Raw genomic sequence first — 24,590 nt, forward strand, 5'->3', positions numbered from 1 at the left:
TTGAGCAATATCACAATGTCTAGCTTCTGCTTCGATCTCCTCACGTGTCAGGAAATGCGTCCGCAGATGGGTGCTAGAAGACGCGCTCCTACTTGTCGCGGCAGGCGGAAGACGGGCGCTGGGACCCGCGATCTCGGGAGGAACCACAACGGTCGGCATGCTCGGTACTCCAGGCGTGAGCGGGACGATGCGTTCTTCCTCGACGACAGCCGATGGCACAGAAAATCCAACACTGGAAGTGTTGACGCGATCATCATTGACGGCACGCCGTGCAGAAACTTCCAACTTCGCCATCCGCACTAACTTCATGGACCGCTTCCGCGCCCAACCAAGTGCACCGTCTTGTACTTCGAACCCCGCATCGTGTGCGACCACGAAACAGACGGGCACGCTACACGAAATTACTCAAAGAAAGTTCGGAAAACGATCGTAAAGATGGCGAAAAACGAAGTGGAGCTGACAAAGCAAGAGCGCGTGCAAGCAGACCACTACCAAAAGCAGACGACGCAAGCGGCAACAGCAGGAGAAACGGAGGAGGGGAGCGCTCCGCGCGCGGAGAAATCGCGTCCCAGCCAATAGCAGTCGCGCGCTCCCCCGCACGCTCCTCGAGCGCGCGCTCTGTCCAATCGCGTTCTTGCGATTGCGACATGGAAGAACGGCGACCACGCCGTAACCACGCGGCCGACACCATTTTGGGAGCTGGCAAAAAAAAGAGAAAGAATTCACGTTCAAAACAAGACTAAGATGGCGGCCGTCGGCCCAACGCGTCGAAAATGGCGAGCGCGCGAAGTTGGGGTTGATTTTGACGTTTGACCGTCACTTGGATGCTATTCAGGCCTCGTAAATAATTGTTTTTAAATATTTCCCCGTTGTATTTGGTGCTGATAATTACAGAGAAGGTAGTTTATGAGATATACAACCGAAAAATAAGGTTTTCTAAAAATCGACTTTTTCGCAATTTTCCGGTTTTCAAAGCCCGCGTCCCCCCTTAAAACGCCAGTTGTGAGTTAGCGCTTGTCCTGTCTACATGTTCTGTCCCTTGTCCTTTGTCTAGCCTTCGCGCTATTCAATTTTTACATCTTGCATATTGAGCTGTCCGCGCACGGGCGGTTTTCCCAGGAAGCACGTCAGCTCTGTTGCCGTCTTGTGAAGTTTCAGCCAGACGTCCTTGTGTCGCTGGTGCGTGGCCCTTGTGATGATGGACACCGGTGCTCCCGTGTCTAGCCGCATATCCACTGCTATATCACCCCAACAGAAGGTCCTTATGAACGGTTATTACTGCGCTGAGGTTCCCGATGAAATCCTGTGCTTCCATCGCAAAGAGACCGTCCTGGCCTTCGTCTGCGACGCCCTAGATGTCTAACGTCATTGTGCTTTTTGGCTTGTTGCTGGTAGTGAAGCAGCATTTCGCCAGGTGGCCAGTCTTGCCGCAGCGGAAGCACCGCGCATTGCGAAACTTGCACTGTTTTGCTTCATGGTTGCTTCCCCCGCACCTTGGGCAAGATTCTCTGTTGCTCTTCCAAGCGTTTGGTTGAGGCGTTCTGTCTTGGCTTTCTGCTGGTCGGCCGTCGAGTGCATACACCACGTTGTCCTCCTCCCCCGGCTTCAGTTGTCGGGTCACCTGATGTACGTTGATCTTGGCCATTTCCGCAGCCAGGGGGATTTCCTCCACTGCGACGAGTGTCAACGATGTCTTCCTGAGCATGTGTCTTCTCACGTCAGGGTCCCATATTCCACAGACGATGCGGTCGCGCAACATTTGCTGTAGCAAGCTTCCGAAGTTGCAAGCGTCTGCCAACTGCCGAATAGCCACAATCAAATCCTTCGCCGTTTCGTCTGGTTCTTGGTTTCTTGTAAAAGACAAATACGACTGCGTAATCTTGTTTGTCCTCGGCGAGTAGTGCTCCTGAACCAGTTGCGTGACTTCTTCGTACTGGGGGCCATTTACCTTGCTTGGGGCGCACCGACCGTGTGTTTAGCAGAACCACCAGGAATGCCCGTTTCTCCTTGGAGTCGCTCACGCCGTTCCCCTCAAAAAAGGCTTCCAGTCGCAACTTGTGCGTGTCCCACTCGTCCACTGTCTCCTCGAACTGCGGGGGACTTGGTAATGCCACCATGTCTGGCAATCCAAGTTGTCCGCATAAACATCCACGCCGCTTCGCAAGTGTAACCATCTTCGTCGCCACTGAAGTGACCCGTACAACGTCTCAGGCAGACCGAACGTTTATTCGAGGGCTCTGCTTCTTTTTATCAGCTAGTGTGTTAGTGAGAAAAAGAAAGAACAGAACAAAAAGGAGGGCAAGTAGATAGCAGCGCCACCATCTGTCATAGTTTTATGAGTTACTAGACCCCCGGAACGAAGTAGAGCATGGCTTTGCATGGAATCTGCTCGATGAATCTATCGTTGAGGAATGGTGTTGATAGCCTCATATTTTTTTGATGGAATGCATACTGGAATACTTGTTGCTGGTTACTATGAAAAGTAACTTAAAAAAAATATGCATTTTCAAAAGAAAAGACAAATTTTGAATTTTTTTTTTACATTCACCAAGTTTTGCAAATTATAATTCCTCATAATATAGGAACATGAAAATGCAAAATCCAAGTTCATAGTTACCGGGCCCATAAAATTTCAGCATATAAGCCACAAATATTAAGTGCCTATAGTTTCACGCTGAAACAATTATTTTATTAAAGTGAAATTTGTGCCAAAAAGTGGATTGGAGAAAAATGCATTCTGCTCCAAGCTCCACCTTTTGTTTAGCATCGCTGGTCTAAAAATAATTGATAAGAAAGTAGCTCTGCAGTGTAAGCAAATGAAACTTTCTCGGAATACTTCCAAGCTGTTGGTGGATATAAATATGTCATTTTTTGAGATGTACTTTTTTTGCAGAAATATTTTTTTCCGGCCAGTGTCCCCCATTAAAGGGACACTAAGACCCCCAAATGTTTTTGTTTTGTTTTTGCTGGGCAATCCGTTATGGCGTTGGAAAACTACCCAATCAATATTTTGCTTCAGCATCACATATATTTTTAATAAAGTAAAAAATCGCAACTGCTTGAAACCAAAGCTGAAACTGGACTGGGAAGGAAGAAGAGATATAGAGGACGAGAAAGTTACCAAAACTCACGTGGCTGTGCAAATTTTTTTTTTTTCACGTATTTGCAGTTTTTTAGAAGCCACAAAAAAAGGAATATCATTTTTTTTTATATCTTTAATATTGAGTGTGTGCTTTCAATGACCCATGACTTTGATCATCTTTGGTGGTTGTGTCTAGACCATAGAAAACAGCACATGACCACAAAGAAGAGAGTGAGCGCGATTAAAGGGGCCCTCCGGAGCTTTCTGCGATCGTCTGTTTATGTTGTTATACTGCGTAGTAGGTGCAAGTTAATATGTACACAAAGTTTTAGATTACAAAACCGTTTATTAAGCAGATGGCAGGAGAAATATATCGGGACTATTTTCTCTTGGAAGACAATCCCCCATTCCCTGCCCATCGCCAAAACTTGACCAATGGAAATGCTGCATCTCGCGGTGAATGTGAACGTTATTATTGCAACACTTTTTTAAGCTTGTTGTAAATTAGAGTTTGAGAAAAACGTAAACTGATTGTGGTGCGGGAAACATAGTCCGCAATTATTGCTCCAAAACCAGCGAACTATGTTTTCTCCCCGCAAGCTTTTTGCTAGGGGGTGATGCGTCGGCGCGTCGGCTCGTCCGCTTCCCGGGGCGTCTGCAGGTGTGCGTTTGCGGGACACACGTTCCTTCTTCCCATGGATCCTGACTCCGAAGCCAGCTTTGCGATCCTTCCACGTCAACGAGTCAAACTTTTGCTTGTCATCTGTGGGATGCGACTGCGTATTGCAGTAGCAGCGCAACAATGCGGTGCGGCGAACGACGACTGCCGAGCACAAAGTCTGGGATCCTTGACGACAGTCCGCGCGTGTTCGAGAGATTCCTCCGCGGGTCGGAGGAATCTCCGGCCCGCGGAGGAATCCTTCGCCGGAATCCCTCGCTTGCTATTGGCTGACGCGTAAAGAGATGCTACTCCCGTTTTCCGGGGTCATCTCGGAAAGGGGGGTGTGCTGAGGACTTTGATAGCAATTTTAGTCGGGAAATCCGCCGCGCATGACCGCAATTTTATGATGTTTAGGATCCTTAGGGCCTGTAGATTGAGTTACCGCCATAGATAGACCATTGCAGAACGCTCCGGAGGGCCCCTTTAAAATCGGCCAGTTCTTGATCAACGGTTTTCGGGCGGAAAGAAAACAAATTTCGAGCCGCAAATCGTGTTTCTTGGGAAGCTGGGCTCTCATATGTCATGTACAAATAAGAACCGTGGCGAGCATAAATACCCTGTCTGTGCCCCTTTAAAGGGCAACTCCGGCCAAAACTCAAAATGAATTAAATTACTGGTATAGCTTTAGTGGCACAAAATACGACCCCAGCCAAAATTTCACGTCCGTGGGACGCCGCATTCTCAACTAATGCCGATAATAAAAACGCGACCCGCCGCGAGCCGCTGCTCCTTAGCGGGCGGCCAGCGGGTTGCCGATCGCTAAAGCAACATTGGGCCGTGATGTCAACGTCGTCCTCTTTTTTTCCTCTGTTCCGGACGGGCGCACGGCGCAGCCGTCGCGCGCGCTTCTTTGTGCCGCTACCACCGCTACTTCGGCTTGTAATTGCGTGTTTAGCCGTTGCTTTTACCTGTAGCCCGTGTAGCTTCGGTATAGCTTTTTGTTTATTTGCTTGTGAGGACTCCTAGACCCGTTTTAGCGAGCAACTCGGTGCGCCCAAGACTGCGCAGCTGTTCCTCGAAAGATGCCGAGTACAACTTAAAGCGCTGTGGGCTGCTCAAACAAGCCGCTGCGCAACCCGGAGGTGCTTTTTCACAAGTTTCCAACGGATCGGAAATTGGAGAAGGTGTGGGTGAACGCTGTTCGACGAGTGGACTTTGGAAAGCCTTGGACGTCGACCCCCAGATCGAAGCTCTGCTCCGATCATATTTCGCCGGAGAGTTACGAACGAAACCTACAGGTGTTGGTTGCTTGTGGCTTGTCAGCGAAGGCGTCGAGGCTTAAAAAGCATGCCGTGCCGTCGCTCTTTGCCCATCGTACATGTACAGAAAAGGTAAACATGATAAAAGTATCCTGATCAATAAATAAAACAGTCATTGTCAAGTGCAGTATTGAAGATTGAGCATTCACGCTCCATTGAATGTCTGTTGAATGGGGAATGGTGGGCATGTAGAGTACAGCCACTAACTAGCTCCAAACACTGAAGTTTGTAATGAAAACGAAAACAATGTTCTGCTTTGCGTCACTGCTTGTTTACTACGCAATCTCGTGCGTAGTATTCAGGCCCGTAACGACTACTAGCGAACAGCCGGCGCGTGAAGCTCATGCGATATAAACATTCGCCTCTCAATCGTTCGAACCCGTTACGCAGCAGTATTAATTAACATTGCGCTTGTGAATACCACAAGGGACTTTAAAGAAATCGCGAAAGTTCGGATTTGTAAATTAGGACTCCTACTTTGCCCGAGTTCGGCTGGAGGTAAATATAATATTTAAAAATGAAAAAAAAAACAAAAAAACACTTGCCTTAGTCAGAAGTTACGAAGGAAAACTTAAAATCCTATGTATTCTAATAAAAAAAATTGTTGTGGGTGGGGGTGGGAATGCAGAAGGGAAAGAAAGTGTTCTCACCTTGCTAACGTTCTCTGTTTTCCTTTATCACCCACAAACACTTTTGCTAGCTTTGAGAAGAAAATGACTGCCCAAAGAACTTTTGTTTTTAATGCGGCAAGTTATTTTTTTATTTTTTTTTTCGTACAAAGATTCACTACTTGGACGAACTTGTGTGATGAATTAGTGTCGTAGCTTACAAATTCGGCCTTTACGCGCCTGAGGAAAAAATAACGAAAAAACAGACGTCTACAGCTTGACACACGTCTGTGCGGTTGTCGCGGAAAGCGCCGGAGAGCCTCAAAGCTTCGTATCTGGGACTGACCCGTCGCGCGAAAGCGCCAGCACTGTACGTCACTGGCAGCGCGGCGTAGAGCAACGCCGCTGACAATTTAGGCCTAGCGACGAGTGCGGGAGACCGCAGGCACGCCGCCGACAGCTGCCGAGTACGGCACCGAACGAGTTCACTCGTTTTCCAGTTGCTAGCTTTTGGGTATACAAGCAACGAATACGGCACGGCATAGCGCACGCGCGGCGGCGGCCGCCGAGTACGCCATCGAGCGAGTTGACGGGTTTTCCAGTCGCTAGCTTTTGGGTATACACTAACTCTTGCTACATATGCTGGATAACTACCACGTATACAAAATTTAAAAAAAAAAATCGGCTTACCTTCTATCTTTAGACGGCTAGCGCAACAGAGGTAGGTGCCGCTTGGACTGCGTACTCGCTGAACGAGAACGATCTTGGCGTCACGTCCACATAACGGCTGATTTCCAGTGTTGCCGGAACCTCGAGCGGCTAGTTTCAGTTTCGTCGGCCGCGCCCCAAACAAAACTTCGAGACGTCGATATTTTTAAAACTACGCACAATAACGAGAAAAAAATTACACCTTGCAATTCAGGGGCGCTAACTGCACTAAAAACAGCCATAATCCCAAAATCGAAAGTATGGACCGGAGTTGCCCTTTAAAGGGGCCCTGCAGTATGGTTGCCACGTGCCCGGTTTTTGACCGGCCCGGCCGGTTTTTGCCCGGCCGGTTGCCGGTCCGTTTCCGGTTTTTGACAGCCATCGAAGCGCGATTGCTTTCAGCTTATTTTTTTGGCGGTTTTTGAACAACAATTTAACAACTACAACAATAAATATTTGTCGGCGAAAAAAAAAAAAGTTAAAAATTATACAAACACCGTGAGGACACGCGATTAAAGAAAGTATGCGGGCGAGCTCGGCAGGAGAACTCCCTGAGACGGGGGGCGGGAAGAGGGCTACGGTCAACACAAAAGGAAACGACTACCGGGAGCGCGGTGGAAAACTGCAAAGCAGGAAAATGGGGGAAAGCGAGAACAAGCAAGACGCCGGCGAGCAACTCGGCGACAGGCCCTCCCGATGGCTGAGCCTTCCGGGAGGTGTTGGTTTTCTTAACGACTGTCGGCATCTTGACAAGGACATGCGCGGAGCTTCATCCGTTGTCTGTGGTGAGCGGCGTATGGACTTTCGCCAAGCTTTTCCCTTCCACTACACATGGTGTAGTATTGTTGTTGTTACTTTAGATCCTTGTCGTTTTTTCCTCTCCCTCTTCGTTCTCTATTTAATTGTTTAAGTGCCAAGACCCGAGAAACGCGCCGACGATGTCTAGGAAGAGCGTCTCTCGCAGCTGATGTCACTTTGTTGGCTGCCTGTGTCCCAAAAGTAACCTTCCCTTCAGACCTCCATAGTTGTTTTTCTTTTGTTCTCGCTATTTGTTCCCCTTCGGAAAGTTTTGCGCGAGCATAAGGGGATATTCAAAGTTAGTTCCTCGAGTGCCAAGCCAGACACGCGCCGACGATGTCGAGGAAGGGATGCGCGGCTCTCGCAGCTGGGGTTACTTGGTGGCCTGCGTGCGTTTCAAAGTGGCAGAGAGTGCTGATTCATTGTCTGTGCTACCGTGCACTGCCAGTGGAGCTATTACAGAGGATCAAAGAAAGACGCCGTCATTGTAGTTTTTTCGGCACTCTTTCAGGGCATCGATATGTGCTGCTATGTTCAGGCCTGCTTTCTAGCTATTTCCAAATGGCTGCCATAAATTAATTACGTGCCGAGAGACGTGTCTGTCTTTTTTCCAAAGGGACGTTAAACACAGATGAGGTTTGAGGCGGAACCGAGGGCAAAGCTATCCGTTTTCTGCTATATCCTATTAGAGATTGGGTCTTGAAGGGCAGTACCATGCGCAGCGATGCGATTGGTTTGTATAGAGGCGTTCCCGACGTCAATCACCAAAACTTCCACGCTATTTGTCAACCACTTTTTATGTTGTGCCCACAAATACTGGAAGCAAGGTCCCTTTAAGTATACTGATCATTGGGAGAGCGAAAATGTGCATCAGTGGTTACGCGCTTCCTTTGCTTGCATCATGAGTGCGAATTCTCCGCCTTTGAAACAGTGAAAATTACGTCTGTGCGTGTTCCGGAAAGACTGGAGATCTCAACCCGAGAACGAGAGTTGGCTCCTGCCCGTGGACGACGATGCCACGGCTGCAAGATGTACTTTATGCGCAAGCTCGTTTATGGTGAAATTTGATGGCGTCAGCGCTGTCAAGCATCACGCGTCAACGCAGAAACATAAGCAGAAGAGCCTCGCCTCGAAACAATTGGCTGCGCTCACGAAGCTCTTCGCTCCAGCGACTTCTAGCTCAGAAGATAAGGTGACTGCTGCAGAACTTGGCACCATATTCCACGGCATCAAGCACGACTACAGTTACCTGTCAATGGATTGTGGCAGCAAGTTAGCGTCAAAAGTCTTCCCGGATTCAGACGTCGCTTGCAGAATGCGACTTGGAAGAACGAAGATGGAACACCTCATGAAAGATGAGCTGGCGCCTTATGCAGTGGAGTGCATAGTCGAGAAACTTCGCCTGCAGCAGGCCGCAACGTCCCGTTTGCTCTCTCCATGGGATCTCTCCAACAAATGAAGTAGAAAACTTTTCCCCATTGCCGTGCGCTTCTCTGACGTGAATGGTGCCGGAGTAACGGACGCTCTCATTAACTTTTGTTGAGCAGGCGGACGAGATTTCCGGAGGCATCTGCAAACTCTTGGCAACAAGTTTGGAGATGGTGGGTCTTCCTTTAGAGCGAGCTGTAGCGTATAGCGTGGATAACGCTTCTCTGAATTATGGAAAACACAACTCCATTTTCCAGAAGATGCAGAAAGATCAGCCAAACTTGTTAAAGGCCAATTTTAATTGTCATGTAGTGCACAATACTGCCAAGCATACAGTGAAGTCTTTACAGTTTGATGTGGAAACCCTTGTACTAAAGGTCTTCAAAGAGTTTTCTTCTAGTTCGAAATGTGTAGAGGAATTGAAAACATTTTTTGACTTCTGTGATCAGGAATATAGCAAAGTGCTGGGTCATATGTCTGTCCGTTGGTTAAGCTTGTTTACGGCCTTAGACAGACTGATTAAGAACTGGGCTCCCATCAAGTCCTACTTTCTGAGTCAGGGCGAGGAGGACTGCGAAAAAATAATCTGGATATTTATTGGCAACCAAGCCGATGGACTTCCAGAGTGTATCATGCTTCCGGAGTGCTACCTGCACTTCATGCACTCGTTCCTTGCAATGTTCCATTCTACAATCCTCACCCTCGAAAAGAGTCACCTTGAGCCGACAGAACTTTACGCTGTAATGTCTAAGCTCAGGAAGCAGCTGATTAACCGGAAGGATGATATGTTCTTTGATGTCAAGGCTGATCAGGGACTTGAAATCTTTCTGGGCAGACAGGCTGCAACGCTGGACTTCGTGAATGTTTATGACAGGGCCCTTGTGTACCTTGGAAAGTGGTTTGACTTCGAGAATTTCCCATTTAAGAGGCTCGCAAAATTGGATCTGCGCAAAGGTGCACCCAGCAGGTCAGTCGTAATGAATGCGGGGGAGCTTTTTGGCATTAACTTTGAAGAGGAAGGCGATGAATTGTACTCGGAGCTTTGTCTTTTGAGGGATACTCTCCCTGGACTTCTAGGACATGACGAGAAATCAAGCTCGAGCTGGCTCAAATTCTTGAAAGAGGTCAGGTGCCCCCATTTGCAGAACCTAATGGAGCATGTTTTCTCCATTCCCTGCAGCAACGCGTTTGTGGAACGTGTCTTTAGCGTGATGGGGAACTTGTGGACGGATGAGAGAAATCACCTAAGTGTCCCAATGGTTAAAGCGGAGCCCTCTGTGCGGTATAATTTGGTGTACAGCTGTGAAGACTTTCTAAAGATGGCGAGAGAAAACAAGCAGCTCATCCGAGCAGCTAAGTCGAATTCGAAATATACGTTCAACTTCTGCAAATTGAAAAAGGCGAGCATAAAAAATGTTACCTTTTTTGTTTTTCTGCATTGTTTTGTGTATTGCATATTATTGCGCGTGTATGTATATATGATAATATCCGAGACATTGTGGCATATGCACTGTATACTTTTTAACGGACGTAATATGCCACTGGTTTGGTAAATTTAGTCGCGAAGAGGATTTTATGGACGAAGTATGTGCGGTTATATTTCAGTGCCGCACATGGGGAGCCAGTGATTGCAATTTCTCGAAAGGGGTCTGCGAGTGGCGAGGCAGCATGTTACCTTTTTTTCTGTTGGTAGTATGTTGTTTTTAGAGCTGTCATAAGCGGTTATGTGATTTTAGTATTTTTGTATCTGTAGTATGTTGTTTGTGTCACAAGACGTTGTGTGAATTTTTGTATTTTCTTTAACACAGATTAAGAAATGTTTTATTTCAAAGAGGGGTTTTTGATTATTTGATTACATAGAGTATTCTCCCCTTTGTACATAGCTAATGTGTGCATGTGGTTTTCTGTTGTACTGCTAAAGTGGAGACGGGCCCCAGACTTTGTCAAGCTGCCTCTGGCAACTTTTTGTTTGGGCCCCCCCTCTGTCGGAGGGCCGTTTTTTTTTTTTTCTGGGAAAGGTGGCAGCCCTACCCTGCAGTCATATTTAAGCCTCTACCTTTTTTGGGGTTTCCACGTCTCTTGGGGTTCGGGCAAGCCAGCGAGCACGGAGAGAGTAACTAAATATCAGTGCGTCCTATTTTAACCGGACAACGCGGAAACCTCTTCCACCAACGGGGCCGACCCGCAGTGCCGAAAGCACGCAAAATGTGAAGTCTTTGGTCGGTGGGCTAACCACTGGTCAGAGCCGCTAAAAGCTTCTTTTTAGTCGAAATACAAAATATAAGTGGCACGAACGGTTTCCATTATATATAAAAGTAGTTTTTGTTCAGTATTTTAGATAAGAAAAGAAACAGATGCAGTTTATAAAGTACGGAAACAAGAAAAGACCCGTCGACATACCCGCCACTAAGCGGTGGAAAAGGCGGTGCATACTAGAAAGGAGTAGTGGGATCAGGCACTGACGAGCGGCGAGCGTAGAAAGGTCCCGGATGTACGCGGCGGCGCTGTGGTCGTATACGGACTCGAGGATTCGACCTGTTCTGAGCGTTCCAAAGGCCTTCGGCGAGAAGGCTTGACTTGCGGTTTGGTCGTTTGGCGGTATGGCAGCGCGAAGTGGCTCCCGTTCTGAACTGATCTTTACCCCGTGTTTGCTGTTGTTTGTGGCCAATGAAGTGTCATGCCGAATTAGTGTTTAATCGTGCAGCAAATGCAATGCGAGCTGCCCTAGCTGCTTCCTTCATACAGCCTATCCAGAACATGCTTTAGTGGCACCCTCTCGAGCCGTCGACACAGAGTGCGGCAGCCCTGAGCGCTCGCTGAGCACTCTAGTTCACAGCCGCTCAAGCGACTAAGGACGTCATGAAGGAGGTTATTTTTCGCTTGTTTTTGTCATATTAATTTGCCTATAGCTTTTACAATAAAGCGAATTTTGAGAAAAGAAAAGTTTCATTAGGTTACTGCGTTCAGTGCGCTCAGGTTCGGTGCAAATTAATGACGAGTAAAAAAGTCCTTGCATGGCCCTCTTCACCCTTTGACGGTCGTCACCGTACCTGTACGGTGGTGATTAAACATTTGAAAGTGTCCGCCTAAATGTGAAACTTTGCGCACCGCGCAAAGTTTCGCATGTATTGTTAAGTAAAGTTTTGCTATGTATTTGTTATGTCTTTGATGAACTATGACCGTTATATTCTCACAATGTTTTGCTTTTCTGATCTATTTAGTTTTCAAATTAGATGCTCCGCGCACGTGATGTTCACTTTTGCTTACCGGCCGCTTTGGCGGTAGTGCCAATGGGAACACTGATTCTTCCGATACAGACTTCTATTGCGTTTTTGGAATTAAATTCGGAGGATGAGGTTTATCCGCCGACAGAGAGGCTCTATAGAGCACCTCTGGCTACGAATCTGAAGCCGCTGGAATGTTGCGGTAGCAGATGTGCCAAAATGAAACCAAATGGAAGAAAGGTGACGGCTTTTCACTGTCAATATTTTAATTTGATGCTTCTAGATCTAAACAGCTTGCAAGCGCTGTACGTGCTCCAGCTAGATGATCAAGAAAGAATCTGCACATTGGCCAAAGTCTTTACACTATTCCTTTGGAGACAAAACCCAACCACCGAGAAACATCTTGAAAAACAGCGCGAATATCACACGGACAAGAAGGAGGAACACACAGGACGAGGCGCTGACTATCAACTGTCTATTAGCACACATACATAGAACTTCATGCGAGGTCGGCTTCTTCTTTTCCTCTTCCAGTCATTCGCCATTCAACACGCACCATTGTAAATCATATCAAATTAAAACACACGAGTACATTAAAAACACACCATCACAGGTATAAGTCATCGCGTGTTCCTCTTTTCTTCTTTCTTGGATCTTCAATCTTGATCTTCAATTCTCAGGTCAACCCATGTCCAAAAAAATTACCTCACTGTCCACTAGGCTAATGGATGGTTGGCTCACGCACCCGGGTTTTCGTTTTGCTATATGATAAGCTTTTACTAGCTCCCTCGATAGCTGATCCTTGTGTTTAAAGAGCACTTTTGTGTCACCAAATTTTGGCTCACATCCACAATCACGGCAGTGGACAGCTAAATGGGAGTATGCGTTACCTTTTAATGAACTGTGGTGTTCGCGTAGACGAATGTTGAGGCAACGTCCCGTCTGACCTATATATGAGTGACCGCATGAGAAAGGTATTTCATAAACTGTCCCCTGTGCACAGGGCACGAACTTCATGCCATGCTTGACGTGACATCCGAACAGTTCTGGCTTACTTTTCCTGTCAGCACGCTTATTAACCATGTTTATAATTCTACTCAGTTCGTTACGCGCTGAAAAAAAAAACCTGCGTTAAAGGCCTGCGTTGAAGCAGGCCTTTAACGCAGGCCTGCTTTAAAGGCCTGCGTTAAAGGCCGATGTGCAAAAGATTTTTCCACCAGGATGAAAAGTCCTCCTTGCCACCCTTCCCATTTCCCCCTCCCCCACTGCTGCCTTGACGGCGGGTAACTTTTTTTGTTGCTGCATCTCTGGACCAGATAAGCCAGTAGCTTATTCCAGCTCATCCAGTCCCAAGATGCAGCAACAAAAGGAGTCTCCCCCCGGCATCAAGTTTAGAGTGGAAGAGGGAAAATGGAAAGGGTGGTGAGAAGGATTTTTTCCCTGGTTGAAAAATATTTTGCGGGTCGGCCTTTAAAAGATGCCTTGTTTCTTAATTAACCAGATCTCCTCGCAGCATCCTGCACAAAGGATATGCGGTCCTCGTCCACCAGATCAACTGCTGGATGCTGCATGGGATGCTGCGTGACCCCTACGCGGAGTTCTTTGTCCACCGCCTCTCCGAGGGCTCCAGCCCCTGCAAGGCTGTTGGGAGCTCGAACCCCAGCTCCGTCCGACCTGCCCCATCCAAGGTGCCTCATCCGGCTCCCTTCTTCTTCGGAGCTGTTGCTCTGTCAATGTTCGGGGTGCGGTGAACGGATTGTGTACCGGCGGGCATTGCGTAATCATCCAAGCCGGTTCGCACACTTGCGTCACCTGTTGGTAGCCCCGATAGCTGGCTGATAGGACAAGATAAAATCTCGTACAAATCTGCGAGAAATGCTTGCTTTTTAGCATCGTCAGAATTATTTAGAGCCCGTACGGTGAACGAACAGGGCGTAAAATATTAATAAATGCATTATTACAAAGATCGAAAGCTTTCCAGGACTGCCTGACAACGAAACAGTGCACCCAACGAATATGGCGCTTCTTCTCCGCAGGGTGGCGTCGGCTCGTTTTGAAGTTTTTGTGCGTGCGTGCACAAAGATGAACTCTGCATTAAAATTTGTTTAAAAGTTTAAAAAAAGTCAAACCTGGTTGAACTCGAACGTCGGCGGGTTCACAACACTCCCAGTTGTGGGGGCCGGTTCACGCACTATGGTTTGGCTGGGCTAGGGTGCAGTGCATTCTCTCGTAACTGCTTACAACCAGAGAACATGCTGGAACACTAGTGCCATCCATTAGGTATTTTCCAAACCGCACATAACTAGACCTCAGGTTTTGCAGTACGGTCTACGCTCATTATAACAGACCTGGTTACAACAGACATTTGGATATAACATACCGATTTGTGAAGTTTGGTTGGTTTCCCTCTATGCACCATTGACTCAACTTCATATCTGCATACAACATACTCCTCTTACAACAGACCGAAATCTTGGTCAAAATCAAGGTCTGTTATAATGAGCTTAGACTGTATTTGCAGGATCATATCTATGTATTGTTTATGCAAAGTGTTTGCTTATAATGTTATGAGAAAACCCACAGTGAAAGAATGATGCGTAAAGAATTATAAAAAAGTATATACACCGATAAAAAATTGTTTCAAGTCTACCCAATAGATATTGCCTGTGTTCTCTCATAAGCATTGACAAGAGAATGCAATGCACTGGAGCGCAGCCAAACTCGAGTGCGTGAATCGGCCTTTACACCGGTGGTTCTCCACCACCAATGATTCGGAGGACCCCTTCTGGATCGGCAGAAGTGATGGAACACTCCATCCGACGGGGGGCGATTACAACGACAAAAGGACAAACTAAGAAAACTGAATGTATGCAAACTAACTTGGAGGCTCTCGAACGGAGAATAATCAAGCCTGCTCACTCGGCGCACATGGTTTGGTCTGGTATTTAGCTCTGTGGGATAGCCAGCATCAATAAAAAAAAAAGATTTGTTAACGTCGAGAGTTGGGCTAGTTGGTATTCCTTGATCGCAATGTAGAAACGTCTCAAGAAACACGGACGGAGCAGAAGAAGCACGCAAACAGGTTAAACCCTGACTCGCAACTGAAGTTTTTATTCCTTGAAACAGAAAGGACGAAAAATAAATTGAGCTTCACTTATGCGCTGGTTCCCGAAAGGGATAATGTGAAAAGCATTGAGCACTTCTCTTGTCATACTAAATTTGTTTTTCTTCCAAAAATAGTGGCGTCGCCAGAGGACAGTTTATATGGGTTACTAAACGGAACGTTGGAACTAACGCAGGAAGGTCCCGACGTAAAAGAAATAAACTGAACTAACGTTGAGAGTTGGGCTCTTAGAAATAAACTAAGTAACGTCGAAGTAATGTCCTTCGGCGACGCTACTGTTTTAGGAAGAAACAAAAATAGAATGATGAGAGAAGTTCTCGAGGCTCTTCACATTATCACTCTGGGAGACCAGTACATAAGTGAAGCATTCATAGTGCCTTCGAGAAAGGAAGCTGGATTTTTGTGCACGAGAGTGAGGTGGCCATGTGGTGATGCAACGACTATGGGGGTGATGAAGCGAGAGGTTTGACACATGTCTGACGGGTAGTGCCTGTTTTGTCCCTCCTTCGTTTTTCATCCTTTCTGTTTCAGGAAACAGAAACTTCATTTGCAAGTCGGCGTTCGTCACATGTGCACATTTCTTCTGCTCCGTCCGTGTCTTTTGTGCTCGTTCTACATTCATTTATTTGTTCATTTATTTTAACCCTAAATGCCTTTTCGGGTATTACATAAGGGGAATGTGATACAAAAATTGCTACGACTGAACCACATGGTGACTAAGATAAAAAAAATAAATAAAGGTGCAAAGCATAAATTGAAGGCAGAAAGCATTTGGCGCAATTATGGCCTTCTCTTGCTCGGCTTGGCTGACAGTTGAAGGCCTCGAGGACCCTAAAAAGGCTTTAATGACCCCGAAAGGTCTGTGGACCCCCATTTGAGAATCACTACTTTACATGGTCTGTCGCTCTCAAACGTAAATGTTTAAACCAGCCTTTCCAGACCGTGTGTCCAGCGTCGGTCCTGCTTTCCTAATCTCGATTTTCCTCTTTTTCGGTGACCAGGTGTCCCTGGAGTCGATGGACAACTTTGGCCTAGAGCCGCGCCTGTTGCCGGACCAGCTCTCGGCGTCCCTGGCCAAGAAGGTGCTGTTTGCCGGCTCCGTCGTCTGCGTCTTTGGACCCTCGATGGGTGAGCCTTGCTCGAGGTCGTGCTTTGGCACCACGGTAAAAATGGTGTTGCACCAAAGGTGCGCACTATACTTCGTTTTATCTTGTGGCGGATGCTACGAGCCATCCCAGTCTATCCAATGCCTGTGAACCGATGAGATGATTACGCACCCCGCATGTTGCTGCGCCCTTCCTAAAGGTGATGCGACTCTCGTAAATAAATGTATATTGGATTCTCCGCGGTCCATCTAGTGTTCTCCGCGCTTCATCATAAGGTGAAACACAGTATGGTTGTGGCAAGCCACTCTCTGTCACTACAGTAAACTCTCGTTAACTCGGTCATAAAAGCAAAAAAATTTGAGGTAAGTTATTGCGGACACATTAGAAATAATCTTGTTGCAGAAACGCAGCCAAATCATCAACAAACAACACTCATAAAATGAGACAGCAAAGGCAAAAAGCAAGAACACAAAAAAAGAAGAAAACCGAAAGAACTCTTTCCTCCTCCCCCCCCAAAAGAAAGAATGAAAGAAGACGAAGACTGGAAGATAACGTTGAAATTGATCGGGGAGAAAAAAAAAATGTAAGACAATGAGCGTCCTTGAACTGCGCACTGCTCCACACGTGGCCGCGCTCGTAACGTGGAACTTTTTTTTCCATTTTGTGTGTGCAATAATGCATAATTTAAAAAATATTATAACCTTTTTTCTGTGTTTGTTTTGGATTGTTGTTTCTTTGTCAAACAATGTTTAGGCCACTAGTTCAATATTTGCTGTGCCCTGCCTGTTGTCTTTCTTTTATGTTTTTTTTTGGGGGGGTTGTAATATTTGTTGTCAAGATTTTGAGATATCCGAGGTTGGGTCCAAAAAGCTCTTCGAGATAAGTGATAAGTAAATGCGTTGTGCCTATAGGAGTTCATTTCATGACAAGGAAATCTTTTGATCTTACAGATAATTCGAGATAGCCAAGTTTGAGTTTATGAGGAATAACTAACGTGCTTGGAAAGTTTCTTTTAATCAACGAGTTTCGGGTGTCGTAAAATTTAGATTCTACGAGTTTTGTTACTTTGATTTGCTTACAACCCGAGAAATGTATTGTACAATGTGTCATCACCACCATTGCCATAAAAACAAGAGTGAGAGCGAGTCTAAGCCCCCGGATTATTGATTTGCGGTTGTTGTGCGGGAAAAAAAAAAAGGGTGGGTTTCTGCTGTGCTCCATTGCAGTCTTCGTCGAGATGCGACAGAATTGCGACGTTTCTTTCATGAAAGGCATTTTGATGACAATGTCTCATTTGGGGGAACCGACGCTACCCAACGCCACTTTTGATCTCAGGCCAGTCCCTCTATGGCGACCAAGAAGCCATCTTTGTGGACCGCATGCACGCTCTTAGAGAGAAGCCAGAGCTGGACCTGCTCGAGCTGGAGGCCTTCGTGGAGGACGTCCGATCCGTCGCAGCCACCGTGAGCAGCGTTTCTCGTCTATGCTTGCTTGGGTCCTAGGGGTGGCCGAAGATTCGAAATTTCGTTAACATAGCAGCTCGGGCGAATTGGTTGCTCATATTAGGACAGACTACAGCGCACTATTGCAAACGTACACTCGCTCCTTACACACAAAAAACAAAGCAAAATTTTAGGTAGGAACAGTTACCAATTACCTAGAGAAATTATTGAAGCCGAACATATCGCCAGGAATTATGAAAACTGTATTAGTACACCATCTTTAAACCTCACAGAAAAAGAGAAAAATTTTTTAGGCGTCTAGGAGATTGGTGCGCGTGATTCGGGAAATTCGGTAGTGCCAGAGGTAGAGGAAGACAATAAAAACGAGTTGTCAGTCAGCGCGGTTCGTTTGAATTTTGCTTTCTTTTTCGTGTGTAAGGAGTGAGTGTACGTTTGCAATAGTGCACTGTAGTGTGTGTCAAAGTTTTGAATACAAATCAAATATTCTAAATTTCAATATTGGTATTTGTTTCATAAACCACACTTGCGACCGCTTAGAACCCTCTGAACCGTTTGCATCGCTGTCTTCGCGCAACGCAGCAGAGGCTGGTTGCACTATTTCTCCACTGGGCACGGTGCCGTCGAGGCCGAGATGCGCTCCAATTGCAAACCGAAACTTAAAAACCCGTCCAATTCGTGCAATTTTTTATAAAGCCGTAAAATATTGCGCGTGTCTTCTATCATTCTGCAATTTGTTGATTTAGTGTTTTTCGATGATGCTGAGCAATTTTCTAATTGAAACCATGCCCTTAAACACAATATTAAAAAAGTTTTTTACGACAAGTAGTTTTCGGAATATCGAATTTGTCCATCTTTCGTGAAACACCCCATATATGCCACATGCTTTGGTCACATGGTCCCAGGTCATCCATTCAACTTACCTATATATTGTCATGATAGAGCATTTTCTTTTTATTCGTGACAATATACTACATGCTTTGGTCACGCGGTTGTATGGTAAATTTCCACGCTGAATTCAAAATACAGTGTAGACCGCATATGACGTATGTCGCAGGAGTCGCGAAAATCCGCACTATAAGCGGTACCGCGCTATAACCAAAACATCAATTTTTCAGGCCAAAATACATGCCATGAGGCAACTTACCTTTGTAAAACAATTTATTTTATATTAGATGAAAAATAAAGCTTAGTTTGAGGAAAGTTTTTATTTCACCAGACTAGTACACTTCTCTCTCAAGTGTGTCACACATTTTAAAAGAAATGAGCGACTTTTGCCTGGCGCAGCCTTTTAACGGCGTCGCGGGTTGCAGACGGACGTTGCGAGCATTCAGGATTGCTAACCCTAATTACTTTTCTCCGGCGATGAAAACGCGTGAAAATTCGCATCCTTTATACGGTATGCGCCAGTAATACCTTCAACTTGAGCACACGCACGAAATGCTCCAAATAAGAAATCCGGGCAATGTTCGAAAACACAAGTGCTTAGAAAGTACCACTGTAGTCGAAGTAAACAAACACGACGACACGGGCGTTTCTGCCGTTTTGAGAGTGCCGCCACGACATTGCCGCACGAGTAGGTGGATCTTCCCTTCTAGTACGTGATGGGTTATCGTAGCGACACACAACAAATATTCACAGTCAAGGATAGCGTTTTTACGCGGAACGATGAGCTTCCACCACGCTGTCTACGTCGACGATCACAACCGACACCATGTTTGTAGATAGAAGAAGCCGGCCCGCGACCGGCATGCAACGCAAGAGCAAACACTTCTCCTCGACCTGCGATTGGTCTGTCGTTGCGGTTGTTTCCAATGCAGCGGACGGACGCACGCAAGTGAATGACACGTGCGTGCGTCCCTCCGTCGCTATGGCAACTGAAGCCTCTCTCTTTGCTTCTCCCTGCTTTTTCGAGCAACCTCCTTGCCCCGCGAGTGCCACTTGCGGCTAGCGCCGTTATCTAGTGTTGCACAGGGAAGCGTGCTCGCTGTGCCGGTTGGTCTGCGCGGTCGGCGGGCTGTTCCAGAAATCGCACTATAACCGGTATTTCCCTTCGCGCGCCTGCATTTTAAGTGGTATGTAATTACATGGAGTTCTATGGGAGGCGAACCGGTGGTTTAAAAGAACCGCATTATACCCGGTCCTGCACTATAAGCGGTTACGTTGCAAGTGGTCTATACTGTACACTACAATGTGCTGTTATTATGGGCTGCATATGGCCCCTACCATAAGAGAATAAAGTTAACCTTTTAATGATCTAGTGTTTTTTTTTTTTTAAAAGATGTTTGCCAGTGGTCGGATTTTGTTTCCACAGGTATTGTCTAAAAGGAAGGTCAGTGCCCAGGTTTTGTCTGAAGTATTTAGTGGGTGAACATACAGTGCTTGCAATCTGTTAAAGGAGTACTGCAGTTGTTTTTTGGGCCACCCAAACAAATTGAATTTTCTGAATACCTGGCCTTCAGTCTTCACGGTATGCTGTTCATTGCCTCGAAATTCAAAATAGCTACAGAGAAGACCATAAATGGTCGTCTCTGTAGCTCTCTCGTGGTGTGACATCACAAATGGTAGAGACTTTTGGGTCGGGCAGGTAGTCTTGAACAGTGTACGTCGAACATTTTTCTTCTTCTCAGTGAATGAGCTTCCAAGAATTCTTTTCCTGCCAACAAACTTCTAGTCAGTTGGGAACGTGGTTTACTGTTCGCTTTGTACCATTTTCGTCGTCACACTTGAGCGTTTTCATCGTCATACTTCAGGATGAGAAACACAATGAGTGCAAAATTAAAAAATTCAATAACTTAGCAAGCTTTTTTTGTGACACAATACTTGGGGCATTGGTTCAGCTGTGTATATCGGTGTGTTGAGTCAATTTCGAGACAAATCAGCGCCCATGAAAAGTCGCTGGAGTACCCCTGTAAGGTTTAGAAATGTCAAATGGAAATATTGAAGGCAAACAGTTCTTTCCTCTCTTCCATCCGGTTTCATTTCGGTGTGTTCGCTTCCGCAATATTCCGGCGGTTTCAGGTTTCGAACTGGAGGCACCTTGCAGAACTTCTCCATCGGATGGTTAGCCCTCATCCTCCGAGTTCAATTCCGAGAAGCGTTAAAAGGGAGAAGTGTATCAAGTGCATGGAGGCCATTACTTCAAAAGTGTAAATAGCGAAACCCCCTGCAAACTTGCTGTTTATAGTTGGCCCAAGACAAAACAAATAGTAGCAACACCTCCCATGGTGCACACGGTTTGGTGTTTAGGCGGGCACCTTGAAATGTGTCATTGCCGCCGTACATGTTTGGCGACAACTGTCAAAGCGTCAAAGATGTGTTCTGGATATCATGGATGAAGAAAGAATAAAACAATTAAAACAGGGACAACACAACCACATCTTTCAACTAGCAACAGACGAGCAAACTTTCAACAGAGCGAGCAGCCGACTATACCCAGGAGGGGAAGAGGGGAGAAGGTCCCAGTGATGTGATTGCTGCGCTGATTGCGCCAAACTGCACTAAGGGGCTAACCCTGCTACATCCTGCTACTTTTTGTCAAGATATGGGTAATCTGCGCCAAGCCTGCACCAAAGAACCAGTCTTGGTCGCCTTTCAAAACCGAAACTAAACTGAGTGCCGTAATTGATCATGCGTGAGCTAGGTAGCGCTAGCGGCCGTCCGAAAGAATGTACCCTACACCAATCGTCCATCCGGTCCTTGCATGGTTTTTCCCGCCGTCTCTTGTTTCGTGCTCTCGCCGTCTCGTAGGTCTCGTCTCGCGGCTTTCTAAAAATTTCTCAGCACGTGCCGCTGAACTGTTTTGGCTGAAGAGTTACATTTTGCATACAATTTTGGGAACCTGTTGGCGACCGAGCAGAGTGGCATGGTTTCCGTTTCGATGGAACAGCCATCTCCGCTCGCGCGACGAAGCACGTGCAACTGCAAGCCTGCCGAAGTTGCCCTGATGTGCATGCGAACATTGTGGTTCTCCTTAGGGCCACTGCCTTTGGGAGTACCACGTTCGCGGCGAGACGCTCTACCGCGAAGCGGGTTCGCACTCGCGTGGCATGCTACTCGTCGAGCGCAATGAGACACCAGTCATGTTGGTAACGGTGATAAACTGTTTATTTACAATGAAACAAAATAACAACAACACAGCGGCTATAAGCTGGTGAACGCCGTCGGTGTGAAGATCGCCCACGGCCGAACGGTCGTTCACAAATGTACAAAGGACGGGGTAAACGCTCACCGGTGCGCCGGAAGGTTCCCCGTTGTCGCCGCCGCCGAATCCCAGGAAGAAGACAGAAGCGAGACTGCTGTCCGCTGGTTTTAAGATAACGGCGGGGGCGAAGTGGCCAATCAAGGAGCGACACGTCGATCTCCTTTGTGCGGGGGTTCGTTACGGGAATCGCCCCAAGGGGGGAGAGGAGGAAGCCACTCACAGTGGTAAGCAGCGCCACCTCTCGCTACGCCAGCGCGGCTGCCACGGCGCGCCAAAACGCTGACGCGACAGAATGTTGAGGGATCACAATCCCCACACTCCCCCCTCCTTAGCCAATAGTCACCCGCAAACGGGTCGACCGACACAAACACACAACAAGACTAAAAAAATAAAAAAAGAGAAAAAGGCCGCCAGCGGCTGCAAATACACGGGAAACAACAGCCCGGCTCACACGTTCAAGGTCCAAGAGTTCGTCCAACGGTCCCTCACCAGCGGTACAGCCTACAGCTCTCAGCGGCAGTCGGTCCGCTGCGTCATCCTGTGACGGTCACGCACGTAGCGGGTCACCTCCTGAGCGCCCAGGCCGGGGTAGGGCGTCGAGCCCAAAGTGACGATGTCCCGCGGCAGCATTCCGTCGAACGCTCAGACGTCGGACTTGAAGGGCGCCCTTGGACTTTTGGTAGTAGACGTCCGTCTCGGGGCCCCAGTGCTCCTGGAGAGTTTGAAGTCGGCAACCCAGCAGCCGTGTCCGTCGACGAGCACGTTCCCGGCGACCAGGTCCCGGTGGATTATTCCTCGGCTGCCGATGTAGTGCATTGCCTGCGAGACCTGCTGGACGAACTGTGCCAGGTCCCTGGGGCCCTTGGACTTGTCACGGGACAAACGGGACAGCTGGTCCCTGGTCGGCGAGCTTTTCGACCGCGGCGCGGGTCCCGAAGATGATGAGCGGGCAGCCCCTGGCCGGATTTCGATCTTGACGGCCCACGAAAACGACAAGTGGCTGGTTTGGTTCGCGGCCAGCTGGGGTAGCGGGGCCGCCTGACGAGTCACGCGCAGCTCTGGTCCCTGGACACCGCTGAACTGGCGTAGCCAGGAGACAGCAGCTCCAGAACGACGCGAAGTAAAGGCTGGAGGTCCTCTTCGGAGGTGCGGAACGTACTGCGGTAGAATGACCACTTGGTCTCCTACCGCTTATGACGACGCTTGCACCGCGCTCTTGCGTTGACATGTGGCACACGTGAGCGTAGGTGGCAATAACTGACCAATGGCAGTTACGCGTACCCTTTCCCTCGGAAGCCGTGTTTGGGGGATTCCCCTACGGGTTCATCCGGGAGCGAACGCTGAGGTGACGTATCTAGGTCACTGCTTGCCAGTAAACAATGGTGTCTGGCGCGTTCGCGAAGGTAGCAGGTGTATTGTGCTTTGCACTTCCCTTAATGTGACATTTCGCCACTTACAGGGGCTGGCTCTACGAAAACTTCGGATAATAGTTCCTCCGTCTACGCAGATTGTAGCGAGATGCCTGTTGTTCATCGTCGGCGTTATCTCGCTGCGTGTGCATGTTTCTGCGGGGGCTGAGTTTGCTCGTTGGCCCCGTTTTCCCTCTCATGGTAGGGTTTCAGATCGCACACATGTACCGGCCCACCGACTTTTCTTGATTGCAAGCTTGTCAGCTTGTACACGAGTGGGGAGAGAAGTTCCTGCACTCCGTACGGGCGACACCACTTCGGAGCCAAAGCAGCCGAGAAGCCTTTGCTGGCATCACTCAGAACATGGTTGCGTCTGAGGACGAGATCGCCCACTTTTTAGCGGAGATCTCGATGCGAGCGGTCGTACTGAGCTTTTTGTTTCGCTCGCGCTACCCCGAGATTGCGACGCGCCTCCGAGAAGGCTTCCGTCATCCGAGTTTGTAGCTGTCGCGCGTGGTCCGTTTGCGTCGGCTGCGCGTTGTCCACCCCGGCGCTTCCCCCTAGGACACTGTCCATGGGGTTCGGAAGCTCTCTCCCGAATGTGATGAAAGCGGGGGTGAAGCCTGTCGAACGGTTGAGAGTGGTCTGAAGTGCGAACCCGATCTCGGGGATATATGTGTCCCAGTCACGGTGCCTTTCCGCGAAGGCGGCCAGCATTGGTTTGATGTTTCTGTTACATCGCTCCGTGATGTTCGACTGCGGGTGGTATGGCGTGGTTGTTTTGTGCTTTATGCCAAGGGCCTTGCACGCATCCACGAATACCTTCCCGACGAAGTAGCTCGCTCGATCAGTCAAAAGAGCTTCGGGGAACCCAAAACGGGTGAAAACCTCCATGAGCTTCTCCGTGATCGCTCGGCTGTCAGCTTACGGAGTGGAAAAAGTTCCGTCCATTTGCTGAAGTGGTCAGTTACAACCAGCAGATACTGGTGTCCTTTAGGGCTCCTCGGTAGGGGCCGATCACGTCGCAAGCTGCCAGAGACCATGATTGCTGGCTTGGAATCGGTTGCATTAGGCCCGGCGGTTTGCCGCCTCTTGGTTTGAAGCTTTGGCACGAGTGGCAGGTGCGGGCATAACGGAAAACGTCCCGTTTCATGCCCGGCCAGGTGGCGATGCGACATAACTTTGAGTAAGTCTTGGGGCCGCTCGCGTGTCCGGCCAAGTGCGAGTCGTGATAGTAACGCAAAACTGCGTTTCTCAGACTGCGGGGTATCACTACCTTGAACGCCTCGTCGGAGTCGTTCTCGGAGGGTATGTACCTCAGCAAGAGCCCTTCATTGCTCAGCAGATATGAATCCTCTGTGCCCGCACCAATACCAGATACGTCTTGGCACTCGGCGCCTACTACAATACCAGTAGTGTTGCGCTAGGCGGTCGCACCGCCCGCCTCCACGGCGTCCGA

At 47.9% G+C, this 24,590-nt stretch overlaps 1 protein-coding gene across 4 annotated transcripts in view; it reads left to right on the forward strand.

Annotated features, from left to right (window-relative positions):
* LOC8036583 (gamma-tubulin complex component 4) overlaps positions 1-24,590 on the forward strand; it is a 105,065-nt gene that overhangs the window by 41,007 nt on the left and 39,468 nt on the right. For 2 of the 4 annotated variants that reach the window (XM_029992795.3, XM_029992797.3), the window contains exons 6-8: positions 13,330-13,516; positions 15,954-16,080; positions 17,394-17,521. In XM_029992795.3, the coding sequence (XP_029848655.2) occupies positions 13,330-13,516; positions 15,954-16,080; positions 17,394-17,521 (442 nt within the window). The remainder of the gene's footprint in view (positions 1-13,329; positions 13,517-15,953; positions 16,081-17,393; positions 17,522-24,590) is intronic. The other 2 variants (XM_029992796.3, XM_029992798.3) reach the window with 1 other exon arrangement.

The sequence above is a fragment of the Ixodes scapularis genome, unplaced genomic scaffold, assembly GCF_016920785.2.
Source record: "Ixodes scapularis isolate PalLabHiFi unplaced genomic scaffold, ASM1692078v2 PGA_scaffold11__112_contigs__length_91849675, whole genome shotgun sequence".
Lineage (NCBI taxonomy): Eukaryota > Metazoa > Arthropoda > Arachnida > Ixodida > Ixodidae > Ixodes > Ixodes scapularis.